General features: G+C 30.8%; 1 protein-coding gene across 1 annotated transcript in view; it reads left to right on the forward strand.

Annotated features, from left to right (window-relative positions):
• Aldh7A1 (aldehyde dehydrogenase 7 family member A1) overlaps positions 1-17,745 on the forward strand; it is a 631,978-nt gene that overhangs the window by 299,008 nt on the left and 315,225 nt on the right. Inside the window, exon 4 of the mRNA XM_089594934.1 lies at positions 592-791. Within this exon, the coding sequence (XP_089451060.1) occupies positions 592-791 (200 nt within the window). The remainder of the gene's footprint in view (positions 1-591; positions 792-17,745) is intronic.

Raw genomic sequence — 17,745 nt, forward strand, 5'->3', positions numbered from 1 at the left:
ATTTGGGAAAGTCATTTTTTTTTAAATAATAAGATTTTTGTTTTAAGAAATTTATAAATTATTTCGAAATCTTATTAAAAACTATATTTCCATATTTTTAGGCAACGTCAAAATCGTTCGTAAGTATTTACTTTTGTGGGCAGTATTCTATAGCTGTATGATTTTTTAGTTAAAAGTGTCAGTAAATGGATTAAATTTTCTTTTTTAGTCATATTGAATACATTTTTTGTTAGATTTTATCTCAAGTTATATTTAAAATAGTAAAAATAGTCAAGAAAATTAAATTGACATATAAATCAATAAACCTTGGTGTCAAGTTCTGTCGTATGGAACATTATTTGAAAGAATATAAGGATACATTATGATTAATTACTATTTAATTTACAGTTAAATAGTGAAAAAAAATGACGAAATATATTTAAAAAGGTTTTATTTGATTAAATTAGTTTTCTTTGAAGTATGACGCGTAAAAGTAACGTCTAGTCAATACTTCCTTAATCTTTTTTTTTTCTACATTTTCAAATACTTCTTTATTGCATGTATATTTTTTGTTGAAAATTTTAAATGAACGTTATTGGTGAATTATTTTAGGTATTTGGATGGAATAATGCAATTGCTTTGGTATGTGGAAACACCACAGTTTGGAAAAGCTCACCAACAACTTCACTATCATCTATAGCTGTGACTAAAATCATATCCAGAATACTAAATCGTCATAACATTTCTGGATCAATTGCAACTCTTGTGACTGGAGGCTCAGATATAGGAAAAGCTCTGGCTTTTAACAAAAGGTAAAGTATAAATAATATTTTTACTTTGGCTAGACTTTGGTTTCTTTTAAATAACTCTACACTAACTTGTAAGCCAAGGCAACAACATTGCCGACAATCGTACATAGTAAAGCTTATCATCCTTGGAAACAAATACCTAATGAGCATAAGTAAAAATATTTAGTTATTGAAAAATAACTATGTGAGTAGCTGCTACATCTAAGAAAATACTAATAAGTGTAGAACTGTAGCCAGCTTATATGAAGTATTGAATGTACACAGAGATAAGTTTTTTTATAACGGTCAATAACATTCAGCTTTTACTCACCTCATGCTCAGATATGGTATAAACTGAATGGATATCAGATTTGCACATAATTCTTAGTTCATTTTAACTAGATTTTTATTGCAGAATCAGGTAATATTCATTACTAGGTGTAAGTAAATAAGTTAGCACCAGGGCACAATCAAACAAAAACCAAGTCAGAATCTTGTAAGAAATCAATTAAATATAAAGTAAATATCATGTCAAAATGTGTGGTGATGATTGGATGATTATAACGTCACACTTAGCAATGAAGCAAACGTAAGGGTTATCTTAAGGCAGAAAAAATAAGTATATCTATAAAACTTTTTAAAACTTAGGAAAAAAGTCTTAAAACTAAAATGTAAATATTAATACAACTTTTTCCTGTACTTTAGAAAAGTAACGATTTCTGTTTATTATGGTGGAATGAAAAAAAGCATAAGCATATATCAAATTTTCATTCATTTGAATAGCCTGTATATTAATAATGTGACGGAAAAAATTATTCGTCTAGTCCAAAATTAGAATTAAATATTTCTCTACTTGATACAAGAAGGAGAAACACTATACTAAGAAAAAGAAAGCTAAGGTAATAATAAGCAATCAAGAGTCAGTGAACAGTCTAAATGAGAAATTATCAGTGAGTAGTAGGTTCAAGCTTTACATCTCACTGCCCTTCTACTATGGCTCTACCAAAAACAAAAGAGTACGGTTACTGCGAATTATACTATTTTTTTCATTTTCATGAGACATAAACTTTTGTTGCACTATCTTAGAATGAATAAATTTAAAGAAACAATTAATTTAACTTAAATCTTGGAGCATTTGTATCCCTTTCTCATTTTGAATACATATATTAATGTAGTAAGGATAGTTTTTAGGATCGTACCTTAAAACTTGATTTTTCCCACATATATTTAAGAACTCTTCCTTTCAAAATCTGACAAAATGCTACCTCACCACAAATAAAGGTATTGATATACGTAGTTCTTTAAGAACACGACAGTCAAGGCAAAAACTACTTGTAAAACTAAGTCACCGTTGTAAATAATAGGTACCTATTATCGTAGTCATCTAAGATCCTCACTAAAACTGATCACGTTAAAGCACTTGTACTAGTTATATCAAGAAGGTTTCTGTCATATAATGACTTTCTCTTGGTCTCCTCCTAGAGATCCGTTAACAATACATATCGTACATAAATATAGACCATGCTTCATGTGTGCGATATTTTACATAAAACTCCCTTTTTTAAATGCGATAATGTAGGTTAATAGTATGGATTGAAAACTTCCACTATTATGAAAACATGTGTTAGAAGTACGTAGAGTATGTATTAGATCTTTTCTCTCAATTTATATCGATGTATGTCCTATCAAGACCTTACCCCCTGCGTGCTTCTCACGCCAATTTACACAGTTATTTAATTTGCCATACTTTTTCGTGTAATAAAATGATGTTTCCATAGAAGATGTATTTATACAATCGTTTTCAATTTTTTTTTTAATCTTATGGTATTTACAAATATAATGATATATTAAATAATACGTTATAATTTGATAACCTCTAAAATTCTATGATTTGCCTCGTGAAATAAATTACTTTCTCTGTTACTCATACTAACGTATGAAACAAAGTCGCAAAAACCGTTGTAATCGCTAACAGCGAAACCTACTCAACTGATCTGGCTTATATTTTTTACACTGATTCTTTACACTGATGGTCTTAATATAGCTACTATTTTAGAAGAATCAATAACAAATGGAAAAAATAAGCTGAAAGTTTTCCAAAAATACGTTAGCTTTTTCACGTGGTGTACAAACAAAATCAAAGCTACCTGCGATAAGAGTAAGCAAGTCTAGTTATAATATCCCTGAGCAAATTTTCGAATACCATAGTCGCTCACTGGCAGTGCATCAAGAGAAAAGCTTGTGAACTCTGCAGCTGCGTATCGTGGTTACTGAGAACGCTCTTCTTCACTTGGCAAGTGACTTACGTCAAATTCCATCTCATATCACTATGATTAAAGTGGTTCTTTTATGAAATGATTATGAACAGAATGGCATGCAATCTTGAGAAATCATTTATTGAGTTACAATATAGTACCTATCTAAATTTCAGAGTAGGCTGACGAAAATAAATGCAAGAAAATCATAAATGAAAATTAAATTCCAAACATGTTCTCTTATAGCAACCAATTATTTTTTACTGTAAGTTTTTGCCTAGTTATTTATTTACTAAACGTAATAAAGTAAAAAACTGACACAATACAGCTTACGCAACTCCAAATATACTGCTATCTTGAAATACATGTGTTTACGGACTAAATCAAAAGATATTGAAAGAAACACAGGCATACATTTTCGTTCCCTATGTTGAAAGCATAGGAAAGCCTCCACTACTCGTATTTTGAGGATAATCGCGAATTTTAGATAATTATTTCTACGAACTTTTATATCCATTTATTGTAATCTAAAATTCTGAATGAGCACTTTATTTGCCTAAATAAATAGTATTAACAAATTATCGTATGAAATTAAAGCAGCACTAATAAATATCAACTTGATGGTTACACCTTTGACTCGAAAGTCACGAAAGAACCACCTTAATAAGTGATAGAAATAAAAGGTATTCTGAGTGTCAACGTTTCTGGTCCCAATCAGTCTGCTCTAACACTTCAGGGTTTTGAGGCTGGTCTTCCAACTAACCTAGTGCTACCAGAGCAGATTTTTTCACAACAGCACGCCAGGGAAAACACCTTAAAGAAGTTCGAGCAGCTACATCAACTGGAAGTTTCATCGGACATTTCCTCAGTGGCTTGTTCTAACGGCAGCATACCCACAGAGGTGGTAATATCTAGGCCCACTTTTCCAACCAACGGTGAATTGTTATTTATCCGGAGAACAACCCGAAGATGAGATATTCTTCGGCCAGCAGCATACCACCCTGCAGTACGGTCTCCATACGCATAGTCTCTGAGAGTAAAAGTCTACCCACAGCCGACTCTCTATCATCAAAAATAATAATAAGAACGAATGACTTAAAGTTATAACACTGGCTTTTTTTAGTACTATCATAAGAATTTATAATTCTTAATTAACCATCTATCTTATTAACTCTTTTAAGAGCCATCTAACGTTCAACTACCTTACCAACAAATACTTTCTTTTTACTTGGAAAAGATGTAACTGAGTCACTCGATTAAAATAATGTCATTTACTGGCAGAACACAAAAGAGACATAAAGAAAAAAAGATACATCTGTTCTATCACAAAATAGCATTGAATTGACACATAACCTCAATTTTGATAAAATAAAAATTTTTGACATTGAACTAAATTACAGAAAGGACCTTTTTTCTGAAATGTTAAATATACATTTCATTACTTTAATTATTGTAATAATACTATAACTTAAATAACAATATTAATAGACAACAAGATACAGAGTAATTAAGAAGTTGTTGTAAGTCTCTCATTAAGTGAATTAAGAAAGGGGTCTAACTTGATGTACATGATTTTAGGATCCCTTTTTTTTAAGAGTATTAAAAAAACATGAACTGTTTATGTGTGTCTCACAAGGAACTGCTTTTTTTTTTTTTGATTGTGTTATGAGCGTGTACTATGTCATTTGTGTATGTGCAGGGTATAAAAGAAACTAAACTTGAAACTCTGACGACATAACGATTTTACATCCCTTTTGTAGGAGTCAGACGTATGTTATGCACTCAACTTAATTTGCGTTTATTGTATCTTACCAAAAATTGTATTGTAAAGAAGTTTTGTTAGTAATAGATTTTTGTACCTGATGAGGGCCGGGACATTGTCCAAACGGCCGAAAAGTCGTTTTGTCTTTCAATAAATACAAAATTTGATAGTACTACCATTGGACGTTGTTTTTACATACATCTTTATTACATTTATTACATTTTTAGCAATGATTCGTTGACTCAAAGACTATATACAGCCAACCACTATTAACGCATGTCAGTCATTCACTGGTAGACGTCACGAGCAGAATTTTTAGCCACGAAGTTGGATACCCTGACTATTAACAATCCTGCATTATCCTCTCAACTCTAAGCATTCAACGAGGAATCACGAATCCTCTTCGATGTCTGCGTTGGATGAACCCAACAGTAAAGCTATGAAGGAAAAATAAACTTGAGCAAATGGGACAGTTTTCAAGAGGCAAGATTCATAAACCAATCTCCCTACCTTAGATCACCAAAACAACTGAGCTCTGCAAAAAAAAGTTGGTTTGAACATAAAAGTTTTTGGAGTCACACTAGGAGACGTTGGCAAAAAGCTCTACATTTAGTTCCAACGCTTCAGACTTTGTAATTGTCCTTCTAATTAGTGATACAACAGCAGGCCAGAAAAGATCACACTGAAGTATCTAGGTAGTCACATTTGCTGGAAACTTCAGTCAAGAAACAGTTTAGCTCACTGGTCCTATTAAGGGCAATGGACAGTTGACAAAAAGTAGCCTTAAGGCTCACAAAAGTTTCAACCATGCCTGTAGTTGCAAGAGAGCGAATTGAAAGAAAAGCTTCAAATGTTTATAATTGTAGGCGTCTGAAAATGCACGCAAAACATTTATTAAGATTGAAACAGCAGCTTCAAAATCTACAAAAAATGAATCCATTACGTGAGAAATAAGTTTTCCGTTACAACCCTGATGACTAATCACAAATGTTATCCAGATTTTTAAATAGATACGAAGGGCAGTCTTGTGCAAAGCCAAGACAGGGGGGTCACTAGTTAACTTACAATAATAAACAGATTAGACCGGACGATACTTCCACTATATATATTACCGTATAACCAAGTGAAATTGAAATGAAGTATGTATTAGTATCATGTCATAAAATTACATACTCTATTCAACAACTTTTTACATAGTTAATAATTAACATTAGCAAATAAAAACTTAGCGTATCAAGAAGTTTAAGCTCAAATATCAATTAAAATGAAGTTGATACACCTTGAATTGTGATCCTACTATTAGCTTACATATAGTAACTGCTAGTTGTTCGTGTGTATAGTCCACCTTTCAGGTAGTGTAAAAAATTTTATTTACAGTTTATCACAAATATCAACAATAAAACTTGCCTCATAAAAAACTTCATACTTAAAAATAAATTAAAATGCAATCGATTGATGATCTTACTCTCAGTTGTATATGTTACGTATATATATTGTACATTTATACGAACGGATATATATGTGTAAGTATTAAAGATCAACTAGGGACGTCATCTCTGGCAAGCTGCAATAATGTGATATATGTGGATGCTTAGCATTCAAACGTGGGTACAAGAGATATCTCGTCTGTCCATCGAAGTATGCGGTCACGCACGCAAGGAGCCGTTTGTCGTTGGCTGTAATGTGTATCGTTCTTATAATTTTTTCTTTCTCTATTAAATCTTATTAACTATAACAAGGTGTGTTTGCTCATTTCCTGATCCATGGAATAAATTCCTGAATATATTAACATGGTAGCAGCTCGGTTATTACATGTGATAAAAGTGTAAATCCAACACTAAAATAAAAAGTTCATGTTAAAGTGTACCGTTTTTATTCACGTGTTCCATTAAAGCTTAAAACATTAAAGAGATTATATGCAACTAGTCACAGATAAAAAAAAGTGTCAATCCAACACTGAGAAGTTTAAGAAAAATTTTGGTGAATGTGATTGAAGACATGATGTTGTTGAAAAAGTACATTTTCAAGGAGAGACAAGAATCAAAAAATCTAGAAGATCCAAGAGAGAAAGCGAGCATTTCTATAATGGCGGAACTTTCAATACCTATGTTTGATGGGCATGATTATGCACACTGGAACAAAAGGATAACTAAAATTTTAAGGTTAACGAAGTATGCAACGGTAATATAAAGAGAAAAAGTATCGACGGACAAAGAAGATGAATGGGCCGAGAACGACTTGAAGGCCATGAATTATATTGACAGTGCTATTTTAAATAAGCAGCTGGAATTTGTTGATGATTTGGATACGGCATTCATGATAATGTAAAAGTTTGATGCCATGTATTTAAAGCAATTGATGGCCTTGCAGATTACATACTGGAATAAGCTGGAGAAACTCAGGTTAAAGGATTTTCAAGAATCATCAGTTTTTACTGGTGAATTTGAAGAATCAGTAAATAAGTCGAAAGCAGCTGGTGCTGCTGTAAATGAAGAAAAAAGTTGAATCATCTATTAAAAACGTTACGAGAATCGTGTAGTTACATTGTCAATTTACTAGATATGTTAAAACTGTAGGATCAAGCAGTTAGTTATGTGATCGATGAAATGAAAATTTTGGAAATTAAAAATAGAAGTGAAAGTGCTGGTGTAAGCGTAAAATCGAATGTATTCGTGTCAAAATCAAAAAATCTCGAGAAACAAAAAAAAAGCTAAGAAAGAGCCTGTGACGGCTGTGGTGCAATTGGACAAGAAAGATTGCCAGAATGTAAACAATTCTGGCTATAGAGGTTGAGCACAGAAGGGTGGATGCCAACAATTTCGTGGAAACAACACGCAACAAGGAGCATCAAAGCAGAGGCTACGCATCGCGACAAAAAATGTGGCAGCAAGGCAACAATTAATTTGGCTCCTTTTCTGTGAAGATCGTCGAGTCTACTGTAATGCATAGCAAAACGCAAGGTAAACGTATTGGCTGGCTTTTAGATAGCAGTTGCACTGATCATGTGGTAAATTAAGATGATGTTTTTCGTAAATATTATTAAATTAAAAAATCTGGTTGACGTAAATATAGAAGATGGTAGAAGTTTAAAAGCGACTAAAATAGGAAAAATTTTAAGTCATTTTAAAGTGTACGATAAATCAGTGAGAATAAAAATGTTTAATGTGTACTATGTTAAAGCAACAAGAGAAAATTTATTAAGTTTATTAAAAGTTACCGATAAAAATAAAGTAGTTGCTCAAAATAATACGGCAAAAATTTATAACAGTCAGGGTGTGCTTTTAGATATCACGTATAAAACAGATAAATTGTACAGAATGCAAAGTTAAATTCGAAATAAAAATAAGATTACCGTTAATACCATGAGAACCAAAAATAATGATAAAATTACTTTAGAGGAAAGATGGCATCGTATTTTGGGACATGTAAATTTTTGATCTATGTTGTTGTTATGTTTGAATTGTTTTATAAAAAAATAAACTAGCGGAAGGTCTGCCAAAAGAACTTGAGAGTGATTATATAATATGCGTTATTTGTATGAAAAATAAAGTGCACAATTTACCATTTAATAGTAATAGACAAAAGACCAAGGAAATTTTATTAATAGTACATACTGATCTAAATAGGCCTCATAATACTACTGGATGAAACGGGAAAAAATATCTTTCAACTTTTAGTACTGACTATAGCAAAGTAGCTATAGTATATCTAATTTAATTAGATGATCGAGTCTATGATTGTTTTGTGTCATATAAAAAAAAATTGACAATATTACCAAGAAAAAAATAAAACGATTGAGGTGTGACAACGGAAAGGAATACGTGAATGAAAAAATTTTTGAATTAGTAAAAAAAAAAATATATTATTAAAGATGCTTATCCACCGAATGTACATGAATTGAATGGTACTGCTGAGAGATACAATAGACGTATTATGGAAATTGCTAGATGTTTGTTATCTGAAGCTAGAATAAACAGAACATTTTGGCTTAAAGTTATCTGCACAGCAGCATATTGAACGAACAGGACACTTGCAAATATTGCTGATTTAAAAACTCCTTTCAAGTTGTTCTTTGGTATGAAACCTAATGTTCAACATTTAAAAGTGTATTAAAGCAGAGTATATGTACGTGTTCCTGAAAAGGTGGTCAAAATGAGATAGAAAAGCATATATAGGACTTGTTGTAGGTTATAAAAATGTAGGATACCGAATTTTAATTAATAATGGAGTTATCGTAGCAAGACATGTGGATGTCATTAAAAAAGATCAATATTGTGTTGGATTAAGAAATGAAGATGATGATAAATGAAAAAATAAAAATGAAATTGTAGATGACAAATCTGAGTCTAGCGACGAATTTAAAGATGATGAGTACGAAAATGACAGTGATATTACTGAAAGAGAAAATGAATGTCAAAGTCAAAAAGAAAACAATGTTAATAGTAGACCGAAAAAAAGTATCAAGCGTCCAGAAAGATGTGATGATAACTATGTATATAATACGATATTTGTGAATTATTGTAGTGCAGAAAATCTGAAAAGTTTTAATAAATTGATGGAAAATTTTGAATCTGATAATTGGAAAAATGCAATCAAAAGACAAATTGATTGTTTAAATGAAAACAAGACTTAAATATTGCTAGATAAGCCAAAAGATAAGAGAGTTTTAGATGCAAAATAATTTTGTTCAAAATAAGATAAAAACAAACTTAAGGCTAGGTTAGTTTTAAAAGGGTTTCAACAAAAGGAAATTATCGAAGATATTCATTCTCCTGTAGCTAAGATGCAAACTTTAAAAATTGAGTTATCATATTGTTGCTAAGAAGGTTTAGTTATTGATGAGATAGATGTTGAAACAGCGTTTTTAAATGGGAAAGTTAAATCAGAGGTATATGTCAAATAACCGCAAGTTTTTGTCATCAATTCTAATAAAGTACGTGAATTGCTTAAAGCATTGTATGGTTTGAGAGAAAGTCCTAGAGCTTGGTTTGAATGTTTTGATGAATTAAAAAAAAATTTTAGATTTGAAAATAGTAAAAAAGACAATTCTTTATATTTTTTAAACAATGGAGAAGATAAAGCTTACATTATTTTATTTGTTGATGATCTATTACTTTGTTGTAAAAGTCAAAAGACTGTGGATGTGATTACGGAAAAATTATCAAAAAGATTTTGGATAATGGATTTGGGAAAATTAAAAAATTATTTGAGAATAAATGTTTATAAAAATGTAAAGAAAAATGTAATGTTTTTGAGTCATACAAGTTACATTGAATCTTTGGCAACTAAGTTTGAACTAGAAAATGCTAAATTATATAATGCACCGACGGAAATAAATTTAAAGCTAGAATAAGCAAAAGGAGTTAGAAATGATTTGAAGTTTCGAAATTTTATTGGCGAACTTTTGTACGTTAGTTCTGGTACGAGAACTGATGTAAATTATATCGCTAATTATTTAAGTCAATTTTAGAAACTGTTATAATGAAACACATTGTAAGTACTCGATGAAGATTTTGAAATAGGTGTACTTTACAAGAGATTTGAGACTAATGTACAAAAAAAATGATAATGCAGATATAGAAGATTGCTTTACCGATTCAGACTGGGCAGGTGCCAGTCTTCAGAGAAACTATACATCGGGCTGTATAATAAGATTCTTAGGAAATGTGGGGTATTGATAAACGTGAAAACAAAACAGTGTATTTAAGTCTTTGACTTCAGCTGAGTATGTTGCTTTGTTAGAGGCTGTAAGAGAATTCAAAATGATAAAAGATTTGGTAGAAATTTTTAAGTCAAGGTTGAATAAACCGTTTAAAATTTATGAAGACTATTCAGGAGCCTTAATCATCGCGAAATTTAGAAATCTTACAAAAAATTTGAAATATATCGAGGTGCATTATCATTAAATTCATCAAAAATACTTAAAAGGAATTATTGATATAGTAAAAGTAGAATCAGAAAGTAATACAGCAAATACTTTTACGAAATCTCTTGGAAGGTTGAAATTTAAAAATTTTAGGAGTATGTTAAATTTGGTTCAATGAATAAGTTCTGTTGGTATAAATGTAAGAAGACGTGTTGAGTATATACATATATTGAACATTTATACTAACAGATATATATGTGTAAGTATAAAAGATCGACCAGGGGCGCCATCTCTGGCAAGTTGCAATTGTGTTCGCTCGAACACGGATGCAAGAGATATCTCGTCTGTCCGTCGAAGTATGCGGTCACGCATGCAAGCAGCCCTTTGTCGTTGGCTGTAATGTGTATCATTCTTATAATTATATTCTTTCTCTATTTAATCTTATTAACGATTATAAGGTGTGTTTGCTTATTTCCTGATCCACGGAATATAAGCCCCTCAATATATTAACAGTATAAATGTAGTAATTGTTATTCATGCATATGTATGAGGCCCATCTATTTGCCATCTAGACAGTGTACAGAAAAACATGAGGCTAAGTTATTAAAAGTTAGTATTATGTAAACTTACTGCATACTTATTATTGTACATATTATAAATCACAAATCTGTAAGAATCTAAAATAGTACCCTAACTAAGTATGGCAACTTCGCATAAGCCTCCTAAAAAAAGAAACATGTTATTATTACTTAGAGCATTTTTTACAAATAAATACATATAAACGGTACAAAAGTATGTTTTAAATACATAAAATTGTTCTTTGTAATTTAATTACGTACAAAATTTGTACATACATTATACATAGTAAATTCAATTAAAAAAGTAACAGAAAAGTTATGCCTCATTGTTGTTTAAAATAAAGAACATAAAAAAAGGTTTTTGTGTGTGTGCAGGTGTGTGTGTATGTTGGTGTATATGTCAGAGTTCGTAAAAGCTAGTAGGGTCTTAGTAAAGTTCTCCAACCATAGTGTAGGGTTTGTGGACGTTGTAAAGGAAAAAAAAAATGTATGAGAGCAGTAAGAGATCTGTGGTGTTTTAGTTAGAGTCTGCGGGATCATGCGAGGACAGTGGAGATTTTGAAAAATATTCCTAATTTACCCTGTCGTAAAGTTCACTATTTTAGCACAGTCTACTGGTGATAAAGTGGCTCATGTAAGTCCTAGGCGTTATTTTCCTTCAGTAGCACATATGTATATAAGAATATTAGCCTCTGTAGCCGGTTGTGTCGCGCACAACGCAAGATCCGCAAAAAAGCAAAGCAAAGCCAACTCTGCTCTGTGCTGGCACTGCACTTTACTGCGCTTCGGACTTCGATAGGTGCACTGCATCAGCTGCATGCAATCTTGAGCGTCGTACGCCAAGCCCTGAAAGGCTATTGAAGCACGAGCAAACGAACAAACGAAAGGTTAGAATAATTTATACAGATACACTTATAACCTCTATCGTTCGCTTCGTTCATTCGTTCGCTCAGGCTTCAATAGCCCACCTGCGGCAACGCCACTTGCACACCTCTGCTCTGCTGCCACGCCACGATTACCTCGCTCAATTAATCGATCAATTTTTTTTAGTCAACTCCCCCCCTTCCACTGCCAACTGCCCTTCTCACTGCTTCCACTAAACGAGCTTTTCAGCAGGTACGTTAAAAAATCGTATATGCACCTCGCTCCATTCAGGTGCAAGCTACTTGCTGGGCTTACACAGCCTACTGTACTGCCTAGATGCATAATATACTATTTTCTGTCATTATATATACATATAAAAATAGAAATTGTATTTTATTTTTTGGGGGGTGGTGATGAAAACTAAGGTCAAGTAATGGTGTGTGGCAGTTACTTGGGGGTAGTATAGATGTTGATACACATATATCTTTTTAATGCATACGTATACCTACGTACATATTCATTAATGCACATGTATTATTAATGAAATTTAAATATAAGATGAATAATATTTATATATACGTCTGAACGTATAAGAATTCTGACTTATGCTGATTCTCTAGAAGTAAAAAGTTTAATTATGCAGGCTTTTAATAACTAATGCTGACTGGCGTAAGTTTTCAATGTTGTAAGCTCATACCTCTAAAGCATGTGAGATCTGTATTAGTAAGATAATACTTATATATACTAGTGGAGCTCTATGCACCAATCCCAACAATTCTTTCTTGTTTCATGATCCTTTTCCAGGTCATAACAGATACATCTACAAGACAAACTTGCTTGGAATCCTTGCAATAATAAGGAACTATCTGTATGTATCTTCTATTTTAAGAACTTTTCCAGATCCTGGCAGTCCTTCTGTGATAGTGAAAGAAGCCCTCTTCGATCCGATTCTTCTTCCACTTATAATGATTGACTCGATACCAGGTACTCTCTTCCCCATGATAAAATTTCGATGCGGATTAGTAAAAAGTTTCCAAATAAACCTACTAATTTAGGCTTTAAATGCAGGTTCTTAAATTTGTATCATTTAAAAAAAAAGATAGTTGAAATTAATTTATACTTTTTTTTAAACAAAAATTATTGCAAAACTTCGTTACAAATTTTTTGCTTCAAACAGCCCAATAAATATTAACCAAATTACTTACTAGTTGTGTGAGTAAAATTATATTAGCCATACTAATAGCGCAATACCTTCGTGGTTTCATGTCATATAAAAAAAGTAGAAAGTAAAATTGTTTTACATAGTTTGTCACCATTAAAACTAAAAAAAAATTAAGCCCCTAAAGAGCTGTATACTTGTATATGAATTGAAAAATTAACATAAATTAGTTAATAACCTTCATTGTCATATAAATTAACAATTTTTTTATGTATAGAATCCATTTATATGCGTTCCAGGTAGAGTAAGAAAATATATTAAAATATTTATTTGAAAGTCAATGAACAAGTATGTGTGAGGTCAGTTAAAAGCAGTGGGATGTCTGAATAATACAGAATATGAATCATAGTGAAAAAAACATCATGCGTGTACGTTAAATTTGTTATTCACATATATCTTACCAGCAAATAGTATCCAGCAGCATATAGATATGCTTCTTTAAGTCCATTAAGAGCTTTTATGGCTCATCGTACTTCGATAATGCAATGAATTTAACAGTAAAATAATATTAATAAATGTAGGTAAATAGGTGCTGAAAATTATATGGAGATCTGTGGAGAAAAGTTAGGAGTAGAAAAAAAATTCTGCAAAAGGCATACAGAGGTATGTTGAAAGGCATTAAAGGGGTTGGGGGGTGTAGTGGGATCTCCAGACAAAAAGTAAGCTAACCAGGGAGAAAAAGACTAAATTTTATTTAATTTTGTGGGGGGTAGGGTTGGGGTCAACCGAGGTCTCTGCAGGAGTTTCAGTAACAATCACTTCACATATAAAGTACAATTTGACCGTTTCTCCCGATAGCTTAACATTTTTTTTTTTTCTAAAATCCCGCTCTGATGGCCATCTCCCAACATACTAAACATTAATAATTTATATAATCTTGTTTTAATCACTTGTGTATGTATAACTTTGTAATGGCAGTCAATAACACAAATCAATTGTTTTTGATAATTAACTATACACAACGTTTCGATGGCTGTTTGCCACCTTTTTCCGGCGTCTGAAATAAATTATTAAGTATAAAATATATACACAAAAAAATTTAGAAAATTGTCTCTGTTATAAAACAGTCGGTATAAACATTACCTTGCTGGTTAAAATTACTGTAAAAATTGCACATAGTGTTCGTTGACATTCATGAAACACTTGAGGGTGTCAAGTCTAGTATGTAAACCATACAAACATATAATAAATATTGTGTTAGCAATAACGTACATTAAAAGTAGAATGTCCGAATCAAGTAGTGAAACGCAGTACCTTGTTCCTATCGCATAAGCAGTCAAAACAACATGTGCTATGGCAATAATTAATTGAATTGTGTGTAGCTACTACATTTATCGTTACAAAATTTGTAAAAATATACTCAAATATTACAGTAATTCTTAAAGACTTTCTATGACTAGATTCGAATGACATAGAATCATAAAGGTAAGATACTGTACAGCGTAAATGTGTGTAGAGTATATACTTAAAAGCAGTAGTATACATAGTGCTGTGAGATCCGTGAATATAAATATGCTTATGTTTTAGTGATGGACTATTGATTCATAATACAAAAGCTGTAGAGGATTATTGCTTGATTAATAATTATTACAATTTTTTTAGCTTATGTAAAAGAGGACTCTATATTATGTAAATCTTTTGTGTCTTTTTTTCATTAATGGACTTTTTCTGTAAATTAATATATACCATTTCAGAAATTCTTTTTTTGTTTCAATTACTTCCTTTATCTAAAATATTTAGCTGTTCAAAATCAAAATGATGACCAAATTGCAAAATATATCTCATTGACAAAATTTTTTTTCGTCTTTTTTTTTTTTTTTGTGTTCATCAACACTTATAAAGATTTTGTGTTTAGTCTCACCAACATTAGAGGTATCTCAATCAAGACAATTGATCTTGTACACGACATTTATATGTTATAATTAGATTAATATACTAGATTAATAGGGTTATTATCATGAAACATATTCTTACTGCTTATGCAATGAGAGCAAGGTACTGCATTTCACTACTTGATTCAGAAATTCTACTTTCAATATACGTTATAACTAACCGAAAATATGTTATGTTTGCATTGTTTACATACTAGACTTGACACCCTAAAGTGTTTTATGAATATTGACAGACACTACGTGCGATTTATACAGTAATTTTAACCAACAAGTTAGTGTTTATTCCGACTGTTTCATAATTGGGACAATGTTGTAAGCTTTGTTAAGTATGTATTTTATACTCAATAAATTATTTCAGACACCTAATGAAGGACGCAAACAACCACCAAAACGTTTGCCACCAAAAACTATTGACTTGTATTATCAACTACCATCACAAAATTTATTATTTATATTTTTAATACTATACTTTCTACTGTATTTAAAAGATAATTTGTTTTTAAAAGATAAAGTAAATCGTTTGTCAAATTTATCTGTATCATAACCTCACAGAGACAGAACTCCCTGTTCTTAACTCTAAATTAGGAAAATGATTAAGAATTTCTATACTTTTTTATGTACACTATTAGCTTTTTTATATTTATCTACATTGTATAACTATTTATGAAGAAAATTACACATAAACCTTCCACGATCGCCCAACACCCCCGATACACTCCACGTTGGCTCACTACTCTTAACACAGAATAAAGTAAAATTCGGTCGTTTTTTTTCTTACTTCGACTTATCTCTTTTGTGCTACAGAAAAATCCTTCAAGCAGTATTCTTTATATTTAGTTATAACCTTAAATGTTTTCTAAAATAAAAAACCAAGCAAGGAAATGTTTGGAAGTATTATTTAGATTTATTTTCCTACTTGGTAACGAATACTTAAATGAATGAAATTTTGTAATTAATGTTTCTTTAACATTCCGAAACAATGCATAAAAAGTAGTACAAACAAATTCTTATTATTTAAGAACTCACGAAATACAAAGTGTTAAAGAGTTTTCAACACTTTACGTCAGGGGTTTGTGAGCGAAGCGTGAAGGGAGAGAAGGTAAACTTTTAGTATATACACTCTGCCTCCTGTGTGCTCTGCATGCCATCTCCCACTCTGTTCTTTCACTATCTCTGTAATCTAAATTAAAGCAAAACAGTGGTAGTGTTAATTTAATAATTAAATTAAATAAAAGCTTCTTTAATAAAAATTTATACACAAAATTTTTATTTCAATCTCTAAAAATAATTTGCTATATTATTGTACCTTAACCATTAAAAAAAGAAAAATACTGAAATTAAAAAAAAACAATGAAGAGTTTTGAATTCATCCATACTAACAAAAATTTTTGTAAAAGTGAATGATTACTTGACAAAATTTGTTCTTTTACTTAAATGTTTAATTTTATGTATGTTAAATTAAGTAAAGATTAAACTAAAATTTTTGAAATTGTATGTAAATAAAAAAATGAATTTTTCTTTTTTGATGGCCCAAAAGGTTCAGGACAAACATGGTTTATATAGATCGTGAATAAGGAATTTCATTTTTCGTAGTAAGAAATTGTCTATGGCGTAGACAGGTATTGGATACTCATAGTTCCACAAAAACATCCATTTACAATTGTATTCGTCGTAGTAAAAAAATTTTTTCCGTAGCGTGGGCTAGTTCCTAAGAAAATAACGACTATCAAAACTTTCAGATTTTCTTTGGACTTGTACAAAAAAGAAATGTTTTTTTTTTACAGTTTGAATCAGATAAACAATAGTTACGTGAAGTAAAAGTGACTATTTAGGACAAGGCTCCTATAGTGCTAAAAAAAGGATGAGAAATAGTTAATAGATTTTAGAAATACTTAAACAATGCTTAGTTTATTTTGATTGAACAAAATAAAGTTAGATCCTTTTACTATTATTACTACAAATTTGTTTAACTCTCTGAATTATGTTTTCTGAAAAATTATTTTTTAGGTTTTCAAATAAGGTTTGGATGTTGTTAATAGAAAACCCGTAGATGACTAAAATGTGCTTGTCTTTTAAATGTTTCCTAACACATATTGTATTTCTTATTATAAAGTTCTGATGGTTTTTTTTTCGTGTCGAATATAACGATTCTTATAATTTACATGCATCTGGCATGCGTCACGTTGAAAATATTAATAACTTTAAATTTTTCTATAAATTACAAATAGATGTCTATCTCTATAAATCATCAAACAGTATTCGAATTTTAATTAAGAAATAGATTCTCAATAGATATACTCGGTAAAAAATTAGAATAATACTAACATATACAGATTATTGTCTCACAAAAAAAATTTAACTTTAGTCCATTATGTATCATTCATGTCATGAAGTTATTTGAAAATTTATTGACTTATTTACCATTTAAAATACTTTTAACTTTTCGTTACATAAAAAAGGGTGCTAAAGAGGGGTTGTTTAGAAATGTAAGAGGGGGCTGAAGGGGAAAAATGAAAATATTACCTAATGAAAATAAACTGAA

The sequence above is a fragment of the Copidosoma floridanum genome, unplaced genomic scaffold, assembly GCF_036245765.1.
Source record: "Copidosoma floridanum isolate Cflo_tuat_1 unplaced genomic scaffold, Cflo_Japanese_pri ptg000021l, whole genome shotgun sequence".
Classification (NCBI taxonomy): Eukaryota; Metazoa; Arthropoda; class Insecta; order Hymenoptera; family Encyrtidae; genus Copidosoma; species Copidosoma floridanum.